Source organism: Lutjanus erythropterus, chromosome 7, assembly GCF_056507025.1.
Source record: "Lutjanus erythropterus isolate fLutEry1 chromosome 7, fLutEry1.hap2, whole genome shotgun sequence".
Lineage (NCBI taxonomy): Eukaryota > Metazoa > Chordata > Actinopteri > Lutjaniformes > Lutjanidae > Lutjanus > Lutjanus erythropterus.
In genome coordinates, this window is record NC_139323.1 from 35336749 (window position 1) to 35358721 (window position 21973).

Genomic DNA, 21973 nt, shown 5'->3' on the forward strand with positions numbered 1-21973 from the left:
AGTCCTCCCCATTAGCTTGTGTGGAGAGCAGATCCATAGCCAGGTGACCATCATCGTCATAGTAACAAAAAATGCATACATGATTACACTGAGATGGCTGCAGTATGGCTAGGTCTCGGCAACAAAATTACTTGGTTAGGTGTCATAAAAGATTGTGGTTTTGGTTACAGTAAGTACATAACACGTAAAAGTACGTAACTTAAAAGTTTAAATGACACTGAATTTGTTTGACTCATCTCTTTACACGAGCACCTGACATTTTTTATGTGTGGTAGTTTGATACATCTGGGAAGGATTGGTGTAGCACCTGCCAAAAAACTGGATTTGGCGTATGCACTGCACGCTGTTTGAAAGTATGAAGTAGCCTGGTTTGTATGCAGACTGAAGAGCCTGGGCTGTAGCAGATTTTCCAAATGATTAATCAAGAAATCAATCAGCAGATTAATCGACTATGACAATAATCATTAGCTGTTGTAGCCCTCCATGTATATGTTTAGAAAAACATAATAGTGTAATAAATCATCCCTCATAAACACACAAAAACCTTCTAATTTAAAATCATGTTTTAGCATCAGTGGGTTATTTTTGTCCTCAGAAGAAGCATTTTTTCTCACAGGAACAGAAAGAGGCAGCATGGCAACAGTCTCAGGGACAAGCGTGAGAGTGTGTGTGTGTGCGTGTGTGTGTGTGTGTGTGTGTGTGTGTGTGTGTGTGTGACACGATGAGATAAAAAGACGACTTCCATTCTTTCTCTCTCACACACACATAACCGTGCACAATTAGGCGTACGACACACAGACGCGCACCATCATGCGCACGCGTAAACGCACCTACTCTGGCGTCCTCGTTCCATCTTCATCCATCTCTCCTCCCTCCCTCCTCTCTCCTCTCTACGGGGGATAGATGGGAGGAGACGCTCCTGCTGAATGTGTTTTCCCTGCAGCGGGGTTTACGGTGACGGAGAAGAGGCAGAAGAAGAGGAGGGACGCGGTCACGGATCCGTTCGTTCGGTGTGATTTTCATAACCGCACGCTGACCTTTCTCTTCCCGCATCTTTGCTTCTTTTTTTCTTTTTTTTTTTCTCTCTCCATGGAGGCGGAGCGAGGCATCTTGTAAAGAAACCAGCCGAGGAGATCTGACTCAAAGCGCTGCGTGTGTGTGCGCGCGTGTGTGTGTCTGTGTGCGTGTACTTGGATTTAAACCTCACCGAATGCTCCTGAAATGAGTCTCACTCCGCGGGTTGACGCGCTCATCTCCTCCGCTTTCTGGCCCCGGGGGTCCTGCTAAAGATGCGGCTGGTAGCGCGGGTACCTGTCCTGGTTTCACACCGGCTCGGTTCGTCCCGGTAGACTGATCCTATCCGGTGCTGCGGTGTCCACAGGGGCCACCCGAGTGATTTTTATCTTCTTTAAAAGCGGATCCGCCACCAGCAGCCTGCCAGATGGATAACTACTCTACTTTACAACGTAAGGCTTGACACACAGCTACCTGCTGCAGTATTTGTCATTCAGTCTGGATTGTAATGATGGATATAATCATAAATAATCACATTAACATCTACTCTGTCCTTATTGTGTGATTACTGCACAAAATGCCATTTTTTTTTTTAGGCAAGATGTCCTTTAAATGTGTTGTCATGCCTCTCATTTTTATTCTAACGTTTCTCGTGATTTTCCCATGACCATGCATGTATAATTAGGCTAGTGTCATGTGACATATTTAATGCAATCATTGAATATTTTGACATCATTTAATATATTTGCATCATTATTGCTACTTAGCAACAAGACCTGGCTCTGTGCACTGTATGAGATTTTCTTTCCCACATATATTTCTATCAAAATGAGCCCTTCTAGAGCTGCAAAATTAATTGACATATCAAAAAGTGCAATATCCAAACTGCAAAAAGCTGCAGTTTTTTTTTAAATTAAATGAAAAACTGACAAAACAGTGTTATTATGAAGTACTGTAGTGCTGCAGAGATGCTCAAATCTTGTTCTCCAGGTGTAAGAAAGCATGTTTGTTTGGTTTAGACCCCAACAAATGTCACATCATCATAATTTTATGAGTTTTCATGAGTGAAAATGTAAATTGTGACGCAAAAATGATCATTCTCACAACTTGTAAGTCATATCACAATTGCAATATCTGTCAAATTCGTGGCAGTCTTGATTTTTCTTAACCACATCTTGCAGCCCTAGTTCCTTCATTCTTTCATTCACAGGCCTTTCGAGCTCTGTGATGAGCTAATGAAACAGCCATGACTGCAGGAAGAGAGGTAGCGAGAGAGGAGAGTGTGTGTGCATGAGTGTGTTTGTGTGTGTGTGTGTGTGTGTGTGTGTGTGTGTGTGTGTGTGTGTGTGTGTGTGTGAGAGAGGATGATATATGATGCAGTGTCATATACCCTCCCGTCTTGACATGTAGCCCCTAGCCGTTCTGCCATGATAGCTTCGTGCTTTCATATAAGACATTATAGACACACACTCACACACACACACACACCTGTTAAATCCAGCAGCCTGAGGTATTGTAGCTTATTAGCCTATCTCGCCCATTATTTAGCAGTATCAGTCACGCTTGTAATGACAAAAGCTTGTTAAGCATCTGGCTAAATGCTTTATTGCTGCTGTTATACACCTGCACAAGGTTAACAGTTTTATTGTCTGGATCGTATTTTTTCTGCTTATGTGCTGTGATGTTTTTTGTCCATGTCTTATTAACACTGAACAGCAGATACGCTTTATGTCTTTCTGACTTACAGCCAGGCCACTAAAGCAGCAACATGCAAAAAAAAAAAAAAAAAGTGGCTTCTTCTCGTAATCAAAGGGAATATTTAATTACAGTCTTCAATGCAACATATTTCAAAGCATCTCTGTCTGTGTTGCCTCTAAGATGGGCTCCATTAATACATTTTCTTTTCAGCAGGGCTTTGCGGTCGTTGCTAATAGCCTTATTTTGTATCATTTTGTGAACAGGCCTTTATGTGTTTTCAGTATTGGTCTATTTGGCGTCATGGAGAACAGCAGCCCAGGCTGCAGACAGTGAATCTACAGACATGTAGAGTGATCTGCTTTGTATCAGGATGCATGCAGTGCCGTCTCTTTCTTTGGACATATAATGTATGTCCTCAACTTCCTGTTGGCTTCTAGACGTGGAAAGACTAGCTACTTTTTTGAGAATCTGTGCTTTCAAGGGTTGGGAATCTCCTGGCACCTCATAGCACCCATTCCAAGGGCTACGATGCGATTATAAAATCATATCGTCGTCTTGAACCATCAGAATTTTTTCTTTACATGATTTATTTTCATTTATTTTCTCATGGTGTGAATACTTGCTATATTTATTTGTAATGGTCCATAATTACTTTAGTTAGACACAACTTGCCTACAGCATGGCTCTTGTCCAGGTTCCTTTTCTCTTCAGCTTCATAGAAGCCAAGATGCTTTCATACACTTGGTTTGATGTCAGGTTGTGACCTTCTACAGCTGGTCACGCTCAGGCATCCTCACCAAAACTCAACAAGTAGCCTCAGTTTAACATAATGATACATGTTTCCGAACGTTAAGTGTCACCAGACAATCGGTTCAGCTGAAAGAAATGTACAGCTCAGTCTTTCAAAATTGTTAAAGTTGATCATAATGTTGAGAAAGAATTGCAGTGTGTCTAAGAATAAATTTTTTTCCCCTTGTGCTTCCCACCATTTAAAAAAAGTTTTGAATGACCTAGTAAAAATTCTGCTATTTTGAGGCATTTCATTTATTTCCATTTTATGCTACTTTATATGTCTAATCCACTTCATTTTAGAGAGAAATATTATGCTTTTTACTCTGTTACATCTGACATCTATGGTTAAAGGTCATGTAAATCTGAAATTGAGTCCTTGAACTTAGATTTACTTATGAAAAGTGTGTGCGCAGGGGCGATCTTTTCTTGAACACAAATGAATTTGTTTCCTGAATTTATGAAATTTCATAATTAGTGCATTGACAAAAGCCTTTTCTCTCTTGTTAGGATAAAGATGCTCAGTCTTTGAATTTACTTAAAACAGGCTGGTTTGAATTAAAAACTGGTTGAAATATTCCTGCTGCTGCACAACACAAAGGTTTCTAGGACTCGGTGTCTATAATATTGAGGGATTTTATTTTTGCAGATCAAACAGCTCAACACTTTCTAAAGTTGTTCAAATCAGCTCCCTGCTGAAAAAATGCTGCTGCACACATTAATGCATCTTTTTTTTAATACTGCGAGTACATTCTGTTGATAATACTTCTATACTTTAACTTCAGTTAGAGTTTGAATGCAGGACTTTTACACTGAGGTATTACTATTTTTAACTAAACTGAAATATTTAAATACTTCTTCCACCCTGTCCAGCAGGGGTCCCAGGTATTTGTGGTCTCTTTAAGAAAGTTTGAAGCAGTCTGTCCAATAATCATCAGTAAGTTGATAAGAATGTGAATAGGTAAGCCTGAAACAAACTCATTTCATACGTAAGACGTCAAAAATATTTCCCCAGAGCCCAAAGTGACGTCTTGAAGTTGCTTCTTTTGTCCAACCAACAGCCTAAAACCCAATGACTCATCTTCTTTTATCATAATTGACAAAGAAAAGCAGAAATCCTCACATTTAAGAACCTGGAAACTGCAAATGTTTGTCTGTCTTGCTTGAAAAATGACAAACAATTATCAATATAATCAGCAACTAATTTTCTTTTGATTGAATTATCGATTACTGGACTAATTGTTGCAGCTCTGTTAACTGGCAACCATTTTGATCATCAAGTAATCATCTGCAACTTCTGAAATGTGACAGTTTGTTGCTTTGGCCATCTTATTTTGGACTGTTAGTCAGATGAAACAAGTGCACATATTGGTCAGGTTAATCGATAATGAAAATAATTGTTTGATGCAGCCATAACCGAGAATTATTTATCGTATAAGTGTTGTTTGTTTTTGTCTTTCGTAATTCCTTTTTCTGAGAGATTGTAGAGAGAGAAGCAGCATCCATATTTGAGACAGTAATGGTGGTGAAAGTAGCAGTAACGTTGATATGTACATTTCTTTACATGTCAGCCTGTCGTCATCTGTGCCACATACTGCACCTATTTCAGTCTAACTATAGATGTGCTCTCGATGTCCTTTTCTGTCAGTCTAAATTACAGTAGGCACCTCTTTAGTTGAGTGTAGTGTCGAGTGTTGAGAGGCTTCAGATCTGAGACACGATAAACGCATTAATATTCGCTCTTCAAAGAGCAAAACTTGCTTGCAGTCGGGAAGGACGAAGGTTGGCTCCATCTCTCTGCTGCTCCACTACAGCTCTGACAGGACACTGCTGCTCCTGCTGCTGCTGCTGATGCTGCCGGTTGCCTAGTGACTGTATCCATGGAACCGGCTCCCATCGTCATGGTGATGGGCCAAGGGAAAGAGACCCAGTGAGGGAAGGGGGACAGAGATACCAGTACATCTGCAGTGTGTGTGCTATGATGATGGGGATGAATTGTGATATCATCGAGGATGATGATGATGATTATGGAGGCTATGATTGTGATATATCTGTGTTGCTGGTTGTTGGTGATGTCACAAATGATGCTGAATGAAGTGATGGAGAGTCTAGTTGAATTAACTGAATCTTAATCTAATTTATAGAGGAAGCAGTCATGTTTTTGCCAAAATGTGACCATAAATGTTCCAGAGGACCTTGGGGCTTGAAGAGTGTAATAGCTCGACATAGAAGCAATGCTTTAAAGGAACAGTTTGGATTATTTGATGCAGGGTTTTTTTTTTTGAGATACTTGTCACCACTTTACTTTGCCATCAGACAGCCTTTTTCTGACACAAACCCCTGTTGTATTAGCCAATTATTGCTGTCTCCCAAGTAACCAAACTCCATAGGTAAAATCATTAATTTTACCTCACAGAGCACAGCAGCTGTTTGTTTACTGCTGCCTTGTCCTGTTAGTTTGTGTTTTTGTGTGACTTCTGTGTTTTAAATGATTATTTCAGATTCACCAAAGTCACATAACGACTCAAACAAACTAATAGATCAAAGCGGCAGTAGGCCAGCAACTCCTGTGTTCTGCGAGGTAAAATTATCGATTTCACCTCTGAAGTTTGGTTGGATTGTTGAGAGCAATTTTTTACTTATTTATCATTGGAAAAGACTGTCTGACGGCGAGGTAAAGCAATCAAAATATTGTAAACATAGTGTACACTTAAACTGATATTGATGTTTTTCAGGTGGACCTTTTTTAAGTGTCTAAAATACCTTTTGTTGCTGACCCTGTCCACAGCAGTTCATTGCTTAACTTCTGTCCCACTCTGCTTCTCCTACTTTGGGGACGTGCTGACCGTCAACTACAATAGGTAATATACTGACTACTGACAAGTATTTCATACAACCCTACATCAAATAATTCAAACCATCCCTTTAAGGATATTTTCACAAACCGTTTAGTACATGCTGCAGGAGAGAGCTGCAATAATTAGCTGATTAACAGAAAATTAATGTGCAACTAGGTTGATAAGCAATTAATCCTTTAAGTTATTTCTTAAGCCAATCTATCAAAAAATTATGTCGTTCCGGCTTTCCCAATATTAAGATTTTCAGCTTTTATTCTGTTTTATATCCTCACAAAACGAAGATATTTGGGTTTTTAGACTGGTTGTCGAATGAAAAAAAGATAAATTGAGGCATATTTGGGCTCTGGGAAATTTTTGATGATGATTTTCACCATTTTTCAGACTGAACATTTAATGGAGTAAACAAGAGAATAATGGGCACATTAATCAGCAGTTTTTGAGAAGTTATAACATTTTTCTTGACAAGACATAAATCCTTTATAACTGACCAAACATCTTACAGCCACCTTTCAAGCCTCCAGGGAGTGAATTTTTCTCAGATTTTGGATGGAGTACGGCTTGAAGCAGCACCCGTGTTTAAGCCAGAAAACACACACTTACATTATGATAGAGTTTTGCGGTATTTTCTTAAAACCACCAAATCCATGTTAGGGAACCTTTGCAGGATTTTAGAGAAGCAGAGAGGAGAGGAGAGGAGGGAGGAGGAACAGACAGAAACATTATCCTCTTCGTCACGGCACGTACTGTACTGTAGGTTCACACAGGCTGCATGAAACTGTTCCAAACTGGTCGCTCAGAGGATAAATTTATCTCACTCTCTTTGTTCATTTAACTGGTTTAATGCGATTTTTTTTTTCCCCCTTCACTGTGAGTACAGATTCATTCGGGAGCATCCGTTCTCTCCCCTCTCTCCAGTCTCGGTGACAGTGTTGCCATGGTTGCATCATGCACATTGTTCTCTCCGGGGTGACATAATTCTTTGGCTCGAACAAGAGATTCTGGATCCTGTTCTTGTACTACGGTCTTAACAGGGAAATGAACCTTCAGATATGAAATATTTAACTTTATCCAGCGCTAACAGGAACATTTTTGCTTTGGGTGGGGGTCATTCTGTAGTACATCATGTGTTCCTTTAAGTAAAATTAGTCAGATTTTGCTGGCACACAGCAGTCATAGTTCTTATTTGTGTGCTTTTATAGGAAAAGAACAACTCATCCCGGCACAATAATGAACAGGGGGACATAAAATGACTATTAGTAAGAAGGAAATAAATATAGAAGTACTATTTTTCCATGAACTTCTTTTATTAGAGCTAAAAAAAAATAGTCAAATAAGAGTCAGTCATCAGGAAATGAATCACCAGCTGTTTTGATAATCATGCAAGTCATTTATCATGCAAAAATGTCAATTATTCCTCTGGTTTCAGGTCAACCATTGTGAGGATTTTCTGCGTTTCTCTATTTTCTGTCATTGTTAATTGAATATTTTTGGGTTTGGGGACATTTTGGACATTTGGAGACATCACTTTGGGCTCTGGAAAATTGTGATGTGCAAGGTAACATGCTAAGTTGAAATACTGGAAAATATTATATTGAAATTTCCATTCTGGTTCAGAATGTGTGTTTTTCTTTGCCTGTTTCATCTCCATTTGAGTTCAACTTCATGCTGAATGTTTGCAAAATGAGTAAGTGTCAGTTTATGGGTCCAAAGAAATCATTAATAATCTTTCAGAAGGAATAGAAAGGTATAACTGTTAAACTGAGTAATATGTTAATAGAGTCTGGCAGGCAGTGAGTCCCTGTACGTTCAGAGCAGTTGGCTTTTGTTTTCAGGATAACAGGCTTAGCTTTAGACTGACAGACAACTGACAGTTACTGTACTGTAGATTAATCAATGATGAAAATAACTGTCAGTTGCAGCCCTGCTTCAGGAGCTTTTTGGAGAAGTTTGTGTAGTTGGTTAGTTATTATCTTTATTGGTCGGATAAAACAAGACATTGGAAGCGTTCCTGGTTTCCGCTTCAAGTCTGAGCAATACTGACCAATCACATTTAAGCAAGCTTTGGTTGAGTAGAGGTAAATGGTGGAATTTATTGACCGAAATGCATTCTTGTCTCATCTGGTGATGATTTAGCATTCTGTTAGCTTTTTTTGCGTGCCAGTTGGAAGTGTTGGCCTACAAAAACATGGTCTGGATATCTGTTTGAAACTCTGCCGTCAGAGGCTAAATCGTTGTCAGATGACAGCCAGTGAGTTCTGAGACAGTTTATAGTCTAAATTCTAGATTCTCGGACTGCGGTATGAGTTCGACTGCTGGTGCATGAGCTCCCTCTAGTGGTACATGATTTTTTTTTTAAGGAAAATAGATTATTTTAACAACATATAATACTATCAAATGCTACAAAATTCCAAAAGGAAGAAAGTTTTTTTCTTTCTTGCATTTTTATTTCAATATCAGCCCACTACATATTCATGTTTATGCATGTAGTACACGTATACGTCATCCATGATTACCAATAGTTACAACTCCTGAAGCTAAACTGTGATAGGTCAGATAGTAAGCGGAGGTAAAATGAACGGAAAAAAATTAATGCTTCAGAAAACACTGCAATAGTGGCTCCAAACAGGAAGAGAAATGCACATCGGGGGAAGAACATTTTGAGCAGCCATGTTTAAAAGAAGTGTACGACAGTGGACTGAACACAGGTGGCAGCAACTTCAAATAATTGTTTGCATTTATGCAAACAGTGTGAATTGCATGTTAGAGTAAATGTTTTGTTAATCTTAGGTTGCATCATAGCTTAAAGCGAACAAACCAGAGATATTATTTCTGCATCTTTGCACTGGAGTCTCTTAGGAAGCCCGAGACAATCTTCGTTTGTCTTTGTCCTTACTACAAGTATACTTACATTGTTTTGAGTGGTAGCCAAAAATTATACCCTCAGGTGCAAAATGCCCGATGTAGCGGTGTCGTGCGATTCCTCCGGCTTCTCTTCAAGATCCCGTGTCCACAGCTGTGTCTCAGCAGGCATCTTTTTTTGTGATACAGTGACGGGACAGGTCATAGAGCTCCTGGTATTTCTCTGTCTCAACAAAAAGTCTGTGTTCATCCATTGTGACAGCTTCAAGAGCACCAAAGAAGATGACCTGTCACCGACAGAGAGAGGTTTGGTGGGGGGGGGGGGGGAGTCAAGCCGGGATATTGTAGCTTGTATGTGACAGCTTGGGCGTCCATTCTGAGATAATGCAGCTTTTTAACAGGCGTGTAAAATAGGACACCCCTGTTGGGATGCACATAATACAGTAGCAGTGTTTACGTTCATGCTGATAACGGGCAAACTAACAGTTTAGCAAAAACCATAGGTCACAATGCAGTTGTTAAAGTACCTCACAGGAGCGTAGCAAGGTGTTTCACACTGTATGGTTGGCTCAGTGTGTGTGCATGTGTGTGTGTGTGTGTGTGTGTAACTTAGTCTTTCACACTTGTGTCCAACGTGTCACATGGTGTGACCCAGTGTTTCTGCTGAATCTGCTAGGTTTGTGTGTGTGTCCGTGTTTGTATATGCGTGCGCGTGTGTGTAGTTTTATTTTCCTCCATGTCGTCTCCATGTTTCCTGCCTGCTCCGTTTCACTCTGGAGGGAACTGGCCTAGGACAAGTCCTGTGAATCTAAGTAGGGCATTTTATTCTGTTGACGGTACGCCTACATACTGTATGTGTATATGGGTGAAGCTACAAATAGAGTGCATAAATTATTATATGTCTTAGATGAAATAAGTGTTTTAAAGTGTCTAAGATTTACAGGGATTTCTTTAGAGAATATAGCAGTATCTACAGAAGGCGCGGCTCCTCTTCCTCTTCCTCTTCCATTCCATTGAGTCTAGCCTGCAGATCATTTCAAGACCAGGACCAGTAATAAGATAGTCTGTACAAGTGGTACCTTTCAGCAAAGCCTGTTGTTGGATCTGAGATTCTGTGTTTTATTTGCAAATACTAAACTTGCTTATATATGTGGATAATCTGCCTAGAGTGGCTTTATTTTAACTCTGACTTTAAATTAGCAGTGACATTGCTGGTTGAGTTTTAGCCCTAATCTGTCTGTGGCAAATAGTCTCATTTTCAATCATACAGCATCAGCAGGGTACTTAGCTTACCTTTGATTAATAATAGTTGACTTATTTCTTCTTTCTGCACAAAGAAAATCACAAACTCAGTGTCTTTCGGCATAATAGATGGAAAATTAAGTCACTAAAATAACTTATTTGAAAGCTACCTGAAAAATGAGCTGAAAGGCAGCATAACAAAGTGAGTAATACCTTTCTTAAACTCCGTTACACAGAAAGAAAAAGAAAAATCACAGGCTTTTTGTTGCATGGAGTTTTATACTGCAGACAAACAGCTGACTGTAAAGCTTGAAAAGTCAGTCCCTTGGAGAATACAGATGTCTAAAGTTTAAGAGCTTTCTTGAAAAAAACCCCCGAAACAATGGGAGATAAATTCAATTTTTTTGTTACAAAGCAGCTGGTTGGGTGGTTAAGGGAGTCTATTGAAAGATTTAAGTGGAAAAGTAGACCATAATGAAATGATAAGGTTTCACTGGAGTAGCAGTTTGCTCTGGGGTCCATCATAGCTCATGGTAAACATCTTACCAATCAGGATGTCCACTGCAGATGCTTTAAATGATGTAAAAAGTCAGCACAACTTCTGATTGAAGTATGAAATCATTGGCTTCCCCAAAACACGTGCCAAGTCCAAACTGATCCAGTAATTCCTGGAGAGGGGATGTAAGTGTGACAATCTCCCAGGAGACGGAGGGAGAGAGGGAGGAGGAGGAGGAGGAGGCGGCTCAGTCTGCATCCTGTGCTGGTTGGTCCACGTGTTGCCGTGGGCGACCCAGTCTCCTCTTAATGAGACAAAGGGCCGGGGAGCCTCTGGTCTGAGCTCTTCATTAGACGCCTGCGATCACGTCAGGATGTTTGAATGTGAGAGAGAGGGAGACAGAGAGCCGACCCTAAGGCCTCTGTTAGAGTCTTTAAGACCCGCTCATCCGTTTCAGACTCACAGCATTTAACATGGAGGTAATTTGAACCTATTGAGTCTATTAATAATGGCCGCCTCATTGTAGCAAAAATAACCACAGCCCGCTTTAATGAAAGGGCACCAGTGAGATGGAATAAAAGCAGAAACATGCAATAGCGATGAACATGTGATCAAAAGTCGCCGCATCCTCGGAGGAACTTTTAGAGAGCGGAGCAGCACAATGAGCAGAGGGGCTAAAAGGCAGAGAAGAAGAAGAATGGGCATGAAGCGGAGAGCAGGAGAATAATCTTTCTAAATCGACAGCATCTGTCTCCTGTCCTGCCCTGTCTGTCTCAGCTCAGCTGTCATTGGCTATCAGACAGAAAGAGACTGAGAGATGGCTTGTCTCTGTGAAGACTGGGGTTCCCTGCTCTTTGGGATTTTATCATTTTAAGACAGCTTTTATTTTCTTTGGAAAATATTGCCACATATAACTTTATTTTGATATGACTTTTTCCAACTATAAAAGCAGTCTTTTAACCACCTGATACATCTGTAAGTCACCTCCCTTCAGCCAAATGATGTGTTTGTGTGTAGTATCCATGGTAACAAGTGTCATTGGCACCAGCTTTTAAAAATTTATGTTTTCACACCATCATATGCCGTATACCCTGGTGAAATGTCAGGAAGGTGTGCAGGCAGGATATCGCCCAAGCCTAATCTTCAGCAGACCTTTAATAAAGCATTTAAAATGTGTATATTGTTTTCCTCATGAGAGGAAAACACACATCTGTTAATTCCTACTTATTTTCTCTCATTTATTTATTGAAGTAGGCAAGATGAGAGGAAATAAAAACACTGAGATGGGCTGTTAACTCAGTCTGAATGCATTTATTTCTCATTTATAAAATATATAACGGTAATTTATGCACAAACTAAATCTCCCAGGATTTATTTTTACAGCGTGTTGTGTGATGATTCGACATTTTAAAAAAGTAGGTCCCTAGAAATAAGTTTGGGAAATACTGGTTTAATTCACAAAAGTTGCTCAGGAGTAACTTTTATTTGTGTGGCTACAAATAATGTTTCATTGTGATTCTTTAAAACTCTCTACAGTTGCAGATCATAACAGATTCAGCCAGCCTGCAGTGGTCGTCCACCACTGATGAGTGTATATATGACTTATGCAGGAACAGGAGGGGGGTCATCTACTTCGTGATAACTGGGCTGCTCCCAGCAGGATCGGAGGAGGAAATGGAGACTTGGCACCATGCCACTTCCTTTTAGGCTCAGAGGAAGGAAATTATTTCCCATCCTCTCCTCAGTAGCAGCATGCAATGAATGTTTTAACAGGAAGGAAAGTCAGAAGGATGATAAAACTCTGCATTCTGTGCTCACTTACTGTGAAAGTTCCTCCTGTCATTTTTGAATAAAACACTTGACCCCCCCAAAACAGCAGAGATGTTGACATCTCATAACAGGAAACAAGCAGATGTGATTAATAACATTAATAACAGCTGCATGCACGTAAATGGAACAGAACCATCATTAAGGTTGTTCATCCCACTTGTGCTTTTCTTGTTGTGACAAGTCAAAGAGTCAGCTGGAAGATGATTTGTTGTTGTGTTTTTATGCCAAAAGGGTTTAGATGTTTATATTAGGGAAACGCTCCATGCCCCACGCTCCACGATGATACATGACATTTTTAATGATAGTTTTTGCGCCACTCGCTGCTCCGTGGCTTCATTTCTTAGCGCAGAACACCAGCAAACGTCTCAAAGAGCTTCCTACAACAATGCACACGTGTCAAACGTTCATATTACAGAAATTCAACATGTAAACGAGCTGTAAGACATGACAAAGACAAGCCTCAGTGAAACGCCGTTTGAATGATGCTCCATTGAATCATTTTCGTCCATTCACGGCTTCGTCTCCGGGAAGGGACGTGGTAATTTTGTTTGACAGTGTTTTTTTCTTTACATTTGAGCTAAGTCCCCAGGCTCGCTGTAGGCACTGATGTGTGGAGAACGCTAATAGACCGCTACGCTACACGTGACTGAAGGGGAGACCTCGGACCAGTGTGTGTTTGTGTGCAGCATACTGTGTCACTGTGGAGTGTAAGTGTCCACCCATGCGTGTATCTTAAGTGAACTGTGTGCGTGGAGCTGCATGTGAATCTATGAATTGTGTGTGTGTGTGTGTGTGTGTGTGTGTGTGTGTGTGTGTGTGTGTGTTAGAGACAGAGAGGACTGCTGACTATGAATTTTCCAGTCACAACACTGTCATATCCACCCCTGAAAACCTTTACCTTCGATCACTTTACACACATCCCTGTGTGTGTGTGTGTGTGTGTGTGTGTGTGTGTGTGTGTGTGTGTGTGTGTGTGTGTGTAAAGCTCAGGCTCTTAATGCATCATTGACTTCCTCTTTCTCTCCACTCTTTCTTGCCTCTTCTTGTTGACTGTCTTCCTCTCTGTAGCGTGCTGCTGTATATCAGTATATGTAGGGCAGATCCCACAGGTCTTATGGGCTCTATAGGTGTCCATCCGACTGCCTGTATGGCAGCTGTAGCATGGCAGCTTGCTCTGCTGCTTTAAACATGCAGCCTAGAGGGTTCATTCATTTGCAATTCAATTATGGCCCTTGACATATATGTGCACCTTACATACAGTAGATATTTATATATTTTTTGAGTGATATCATGCATTTGAACGTTACTCTTCCTCTGAATGTTTTATCTCGATCTTGGGAAGCATTCAAACCTTTTTGGCGGTGCAGAAAACTGAAGCAGTCACCTCTTGTAACACAGATTATACGGATTTATCTGTGAGAAGTTCTGGTTGGTTATGGCTGTTAACTATCCTGCAATGAGCATGAAAGAGCAACTTTAAGAAAAGAAGTTCATCTGGCCTCATGCAAGAATCATTTGTGTGAACAGATTTGTTCTTAATGATTTAGGAGAACTTAATGCATTCACTAATTTCCTCTTATTTTGACTTTTCTTTTGGTTACAAACACAACTGAAAGTGGTCCAGATCTGTCATAAAAGCCATGTGCAGTTAGTCTAATATTATCCAAACCAAACCAAAGTTTTTCACTTTTGTGTTTGAAAAATAAATTACGCTTCTTAACACACATTGGCTGCGTTTGCATGCACACTAATTTTCCACTATTATTCAGAATATGACAATATTTCAGATTTGATGTGGGTCATGTAAACAGAAGATTCTGTTTGGATATTCTGAATTAGGCCAAATTTAAATGAAGCAGTTTCCAATTAAGACATGCGGGATGTGCTGATATTATTCAGGTTGTAGGAGCATTCTGTGGACATGTGCACAGTGCATTCAGAATATTTGCCACAGTTGAGGTTTTTACTACTGCAGTTTGTGACAAATTTACTTTTACCTGTTTATGGTCAGCTCTGTGTGCTGTGCAGCAAGACAAACGTTTTTTTTAGGCTGGAGTAGAGGTGCATGCACAAAAGAAAAGACCCCATTTCTGAATGAGATTGGTTGGATATACAGACAGATAGATGGATGTATTTGTGCACATATTGGCTTCAATAGTTGCCTAACCTTTTATATGAAATACTTTGTACACAAAAGTATAATTATTGCTTGACATCAGATTGTAAGAATTATGGTACATACTGTATCTTTGATAATACGAACACCATGTATCTTCTGCCCCCACTCTGCATGTAGCTGCAACAAAGGCTGAAGGCAGTGGTTGACCTTTGAAGTTTTTTCTTGAAAGCAGCTGTGAAGGTGTGAAAACAGTAATGGATGAGACACACCGAGTTCAATGAGTAGACATAATATGACATAAAGAAATATTTGCACAGGTACAGACCTTTGAATCCGCCCGCTCCGCAGTGGAGACGGAGATGGAAATGCAGACTGAGAGATGGAGATGGAGTTTAACAAGCTGACAATCCTGTCAGCTATCAGGCAAAAGAAACAGACCAAATGTATTATAAAAAATACTGGTTCTCAAAAAAAGTTGCAGATGAATTTTCTCTTGGCTGCACATAACAGTTAGCCCAGCAGTTTAGTAACAGTTCCGTATTTCTATCGAATTTCAGGTTCAAGTGGGGTCGTTTTTACCGTATTGTAAGACATGAGTCTATTTGAACGCACATTCGTGTTCACGACATTATCAGCTGGAAGTTTTCTGTTCTGCTTCAAGTACATGACGTTTTTCCTGATTTTTATTAGAGACCGACATCAGAGTTACGCGAGTCAACAGCTGTCAGTGATGAGTGCAAAATGATGACGATGATAAATAAGATTCAGAAATCTTAAATTACTGCTCATTGTTGAGTGTGCATTATACAGGGAGAAGTGAATGAGTGAAGTCACAGATCTGACAAAATGGCCGACGCAACAGTGTCAGTTAAGCTGCTGTAGTACTCTGTCAGTTGTGGTTGCTACTAGCAACAGAGTGTTCAACTGAAACCAACTGGTGATGCCAGATTAGCATAAATTAGCATCTGGTAGTTTTCTGTTCAGTTCAATTCAGTTTTATCTGAAAGGCACATTTCATACACAGGTAAACTCAATGTGCCAAAACCTACTCGCAAAAACCTGAGAGGAGCAGGTCATCAGGCAGTTAGAGAACAGCACCACAGAAACTAAATGCACCTTCACCTGATTTAGTTTTAATGCTAGACACATTCAGTAGACACACATCTGATGATTTGAGGGATCAGATTGGGCTATAGTCAATGAGCAGGTCAGGAATATATGTAGGACCCATACTATTTAGGGTCTTATAAACAAGCAGTAATACTTTTAAGTCAATCCTGTTCTGCATCTGCAACCTATAAACCGTTTAACCTGCGTTTTCCTAGTCCCAGTTAGTCCTCTGGCTGCAGCATTCTGAATGACCCGGAGTCTACCTACTGTCTTTTTGGGAAGTCGTGCAAAAATGGTATTACAGTAATCTAATCGACAGGAGATGAATGCATGGGCCAATTTTTCAGGCTGGGACTGCCAGTGGACAGCAAACAACAACATCAACTGTTTTCAACACAGAAAAATGGATAAATAACCGCAGAAGACAATCAGTGTCGGATTTATCATTATGGATTGTGGACTGTGGTTTCTGAAAAGACACAGCAGTTCAAAGGTTCGGAAAAGGTTACGATCATGCCAGAGCCGATGTTTTAGGAACAAAGGTTAGCATTTCCTGCTCAGCTTTTACTTCAACACTAACCTGGTCACTTCTCCAGCAATTTGGAAAAAATAGACTAGACTTTTCTTGGTCTTGAGAGACAGCGTTTAGTATCTGACATGCTGCATCCTTCAATAAGGTCCAAAAAATTATAAATGTAAAAATCCAGAATCCATCAGAGCCCACTCCTCACTCAGAATCTCTGCGTCTGCTGTCTCCATCAAGGCCTGAATATAATGTTAGTCCCACACAGACAGTCCACTGACAGCTGTGGACATTGTGGACACGTAGTAGTTCAGCATCTTTCTGCGAGGTGAAGAGAAGCTGAATAGTCCAGTGGAGATGTGGGGACAATAGGTTCCTCTTGTATGTCACATAATTTGCCTTTTTTCTTCAAAATGAACCAGTAAGTTACCAGTTAATGGGTGCTGGGCTGACAAAAGCAAAATTAACAGAAACTGACATCCTTCACAGTTTGAAAGCTTATCAGATGCTACAACACTTAAAGAGAAATCTTTAATATATTTACTATAATAAATCTTAAAATTCCCATGACGTCATCAGAGTTTAAGGAAACATACAGTTGAAATACTCCTGGCTGTGGTGTCTTCCTCTAAAATTTCTATTCTGGGCTGGAATAAGTGTTTTTGCATGCCAATTTCAGGTTAATTAGAGATTAAATTAATGTTCATTGTTCGTCAAATGAGTAAATGTCTGTTTATGAGTTTTAAGGAATCATTGATAGTCTTGAAAAAAGAGCAGATGTTTATACCGGTTAAATTGAGCAATGTGTTGATGGAGTCTGGAGGGAAATTGACAGTTACAGCCAGCATGTCCTGAAGTGTTCCTGCAGCCTGCCTGAGCTTCCTTGAGTCTGGAGAGGAGGGGCAGGGGGGAAACGACTTGCCTCAACCATAGACTGTATATTAAATAGGATTTCAGCCTTATTTAATATACAGTCTATGGCTCCAGCTCGCTATTTGAACTGCTGTACTGCTCATTTTTGAATGCACAGATGCTACATGTTGCTCCTTCTATGCTTTGAGACAAAATTTTCACCTCTGACAAGTTATCATGATGACATTTTATCTTTTTATCATTTAATCTTTATCTCATCTGCTTATATGTTAACAAGATCAAGCTGTGAATAAAATGAGGCAGCTATAGTCCTCAGTGTTGCCTCTCGTTGGTAGATTATAATTCTCCAGTGAGGTAGCTGGTGTAGAAATCCGAACCAGAGATTAGAAAGTTAGTCTTGAACCATTAGAGAAAGGAAGGCAGAGAAACAGAGATATGCAGGGGGGTGGGGGTGACAAATAGCAAGTACAGACTGTGTGTTGTCCCACAGTGTATTTGTGGGAATGACGTATTGTTCATTTTTGTGTACGAGAACATTTGCAGCCAAGACTCAGAGTCAAAGTTAAATGATCCTGCAGTAACGAGAACTTGCACTTGGTTCCTCATTATATTCCTCATTATATGTATGAAATAGAGTTCTACAAGGACAATGCATGATTAGTGTTCCTTTAAAACACTGCGAATCGTGATGATGAAGTTCGGCTGTGCCCAGGTATGTGGGAGTGAAGTGTCTCACCCTTGACTGACTGGCCTGAATTTGCCTTGTGATGCCCACGTCGCTGTGGCGATGGCATCGTGTTAAAAACATTTTCCAGAGCGCCTTTGTGTCGTGACTAGTGGGCTTCGCACCAATGTGTTCTCGTGGAGCTGCCTCCACGCTCTGACTGCTTCTCTGACTGTCTCCGTCTCTGTCCAGACAGGGGAGGTGTCTGTGGTTATTCTGCAAACAAGCTGTATCTGCCAGGTGATAACTGGTGGTCAGAAGATTATGCGGACGGTTTCGGTGGAGATGGGAGATTCATTCATCTGAATCAGACAGGTGGTGTGGCTGTGGATGCTTTTCAAGCCATCAGTTTAAAACTGCCTGCTGATATCCACTCCAAGTCAGTTTGTATTTTAATCAGGAATGAAGGAAAAGAAAAGGAAGATCTAACATGTCACCAGAGTCTGAAAACAGATGGGGTTCAAAGGGGCAGCACTCACCGGTGGCAGGATCAGCAATTGTCATATTTTTTCAGGCACTCCTGCCTTTATTTGATAGTGATGGAAAATGAGGACAGAAAATGAGGAGAGAGAAGAAAGATGACATGCTGCAAAGGTGTCCCGCATGCCCAATACTCCAGAAAAGCAGCAATTTGATGACATTTGCTCCTCAGATCAGCTCATCCCCGCTACAGAGCTTGACTTCTGTCCATATGAAACCTGAAGCGTGTTATGCGGCCATCACTTGAAGCAATCATGTCTTCCTCCAGTGTTCACTGTCAGCCTCATGCAGCAGATGCACAGCCAAAGATGTAATTATTGCAATAAGAGTGTTTGATTCTGCAGGTACAGTTTGAGAGAAGTTTGTATGTTTGTTTATTTATTAGTTACTGAACATTATGATGGGCAATAAACCAAAGTTTGTTCAGGTTTCATAACAATACAACATTGTTTCGAGTCTTTGGGCAGTGATTTACATTAATATCAGTATTTGGTGAAATTAAAAAGTGTGCTATGATACAATATCGATTTGATTCAAAACGCGGACCTGTGATCAATATGTGACAATATTATATACCTACTTAACACAGTCAGTGACAGAAGAAATAATTGTAACTAGTTAAAAGGATGGAGCGTCAGCAAAGATTCATTCTGGAATCTAAAAAGACACTTTTCTCAAAAGGTAGAGAGAGCTTAAGATAAAGAGTGGGTGGGAGAGAGAGAGAGTGTGTGCATATGGACAGATGTGCCGACTTGATTTAAACAGTTTATGATCATGAATCATAATGTTACTGTACAGTTCTGTGGTGCAATTTGTTTACTTGTACAGACTTAATTTCGCCATGGCGATTAATCATAACGACAAAGGAGGAGAGAGAGGAGGGAGGGAGAGTGTGTGTGTTAAGTGCAGACTGATATAAAACTTTTTTGATGATAAATTCTGACGTTACTCTGCAGTTCTGTGATTTATACACTGCAGACTAAAATATCTGTCTATGTATCTGTCAGACAGACGCTCGTCTCTTCCATGAAACATCTGTCGCTGCGCTGCGTTGTTGTTAATCATGATGAACTGTCCAGATGCCGTCTCTCCCTCTTCATCTTCTCGGTGTGTGTTGGTGTTGTTTGTCTGCTGTGGTCTAAAACATCCTCACTGATGTAAACTGAGTGAAACTGATGTAAATTATTATCCCTTAATACAAAAAGACAAGTATCTCGCACCATGTAGTCATTATACAGACTGAGCTGAAAAAAGGTGAGGATTTTTTTCCCCTCAGAGGACAATATGTTATTAAAGTAATAAACTGTTATTAACTGCTTTGGCCTACGGGCTACAGTTTAAACTTGCTGAATAACAATGATTATTTTTTCTTTTTTGAAATCTGAGCTGAGTGTAGAGCGATAATGAGCGGAGTGGCCTGGTTCGGCTTTGAGCGAGGGAGCGGAGGGGTCAAACAGCTCCGTGTCACATGCTCTGCCATCAACACACATAAAATGTGCCTTAACATCAATCCACACTGCTGATTTAGTCCTGAGAGGGGAGTAAATATCATCAGTCTTTTTCTTGACTTTATTACTTGGCGTTTTTAAATACTCAATTCTGATTGGTCAATTACAGCATTCTAACGTCTGTTATTATAGTAGACCGTCACTACTGACATCATAGACTCTGGAGGAACAATAAAATCATTGTTAAATCACTAAAATCACTTTAAAATTAATATTTATTGTCAAATTATTGATTTGTTTTTGGTACATAACCATAATAGGATAATGCATGATGAGCGGGTCACTGTTGCTAAGTAACCATGTAATAAGTGGAATAGTGTCATTATTCAGAAATAAAAAATACAAAAATAATAAATTGCTCCTTTTGGAAATTTAATCGTATCACCACGTGACTTTTCAGACACCAGCCCTTCATCAGACGTGAACCATGTCTTCTTCTGTCCAGCACTCAGTATTTATTGCTTTTGGATGTGCGCACTGTTTTTGAGTCTTCATTATTGTGAAGTAAATTTTAGCAATTTGAGCATGATTTAAGACCCCTCTGCTTCGCGGTGTGGTCATGCATCATCCTGTCAGGATTTATTTCACAATAATGACCTGCTCACCGTACATTATCCCTTACGTATTGATCCAGACTGATAGATCGTTACCTAGGTATGCATAAAATGGTGACACTTGTGTAGTCTTACTAGCAAAAAAAAAAAAAAAAAAATCCACAAAGATGCATCAGATTTGGTCAAAATCAGGCAAATGGTGTCAGAAAAAAATGTGTAAGTCAGTCTGATCTGTAACAATGACTGTCTCATCATCAAATCAACATACATCTATAGATGCAGCTCAGTCTAATTCACTAAAAATTTGTCCGGTACACAAAATATTAAAAACCAGGCACTTCAGAAGTACTTAACTCCAGGCTTACACATTATACCACACACATTGTGCCCCTGCGCTCAAGTTTACATTGAGTGCACAGAATTATAAAACAGTAGGTGTTGAAATGATTTCCATTCCCGGCCCATTTTCCTCACCTGAGGGACTGGTTCAGCAGCGCTGCATGAAGCTTGTCAAAATGGTGCTCTTAGCCAGGGCTTTTTAATTAGTGTTTTATGGTAATTTTGGGCAATTGAGTCTGCGGTTACCATGGCAACTGCTCACTGTGCAATTTCCATGGACTGTTAAGGAAAGCTTTAGGGATAAAAACTTACTAAAGGGTGTTTATGCAAATGGAGGCTGTCATGCAGTGTGAGAAAAAACATTCAAAACCCTGCAAAAACTTGTGGGTAGAGTTCACTTTGAGAGACAGTGGGGTAGCTGAGGGGTCACAGGTTCGATTCCTGCCACATACAGTGTGCATCAGCGTTGAACTGACCTTGAGCAAGTGATGTAAACCCGACCTGCCAGTCTGAGGAGTATAAAAGCTCAAACATATCAATGCATAGATAAAAAGCCACCGCATATTATCTGTTTTCATTTGGAAAGAGGCAGCGAGGGGAGGGAGAAGAAAGGGAGGAGAGGATGGAGGGGTGACAGAGGCAGCAGCAGGTGATAGATGGAGTGAACGCATGAATAGAGATCCAGACAGTCATGCACAGCTATCAGCTGGCAGTAAAAAAGAGAGATTGACTCCCGGCCAGAGCAAGAGAGAGAGGTAGAGAGGGAGGGATGACAGAAAGATAGAGAGGTTGTTCCAGATAGCAGCAGGTCTCACAGTGTGTACAGAGAGAGTTTTTCAGGTGAAGGTGAACCGTTCTCTTGCAATCAGGACTCTGTGTGCTCCGTATTTATCACGGAGGAGAAGAAACGTTATATACTGGAGCTCAATAATACATCTGGGACACAAATCACAGGTC

General features: G+C 40.3%; 1 protein-coding gene across 6 annotated transcripts in view; it reads left to right on the top strand.

Moving 5' to 3' along the window:
* Positions 1 to 960: 960 nt before the first annotated feature.
* Positions 961 to 21973, top strand: part of lrrc7 (leucine rich repeat containing 7) — a 95697-nt gene continuing 74684 nt past the window's right edge. For all 6 annotated transcript variants that reach the window (XM_084723620.1, XM_084723619.1, XM_084723621.1 and 3 more), the window contains exon 1: positions 961 to 1466. In XM_084723620.1, the coding sequence (XP_084579746.1) occupies positions 1442 to 1466 (25 nt within the window). In that variant the 5' untranslated portion in view covers positions 961 to 1441. The remainder of the gene's footprint in view (positions 1467 to 21973) is intronic.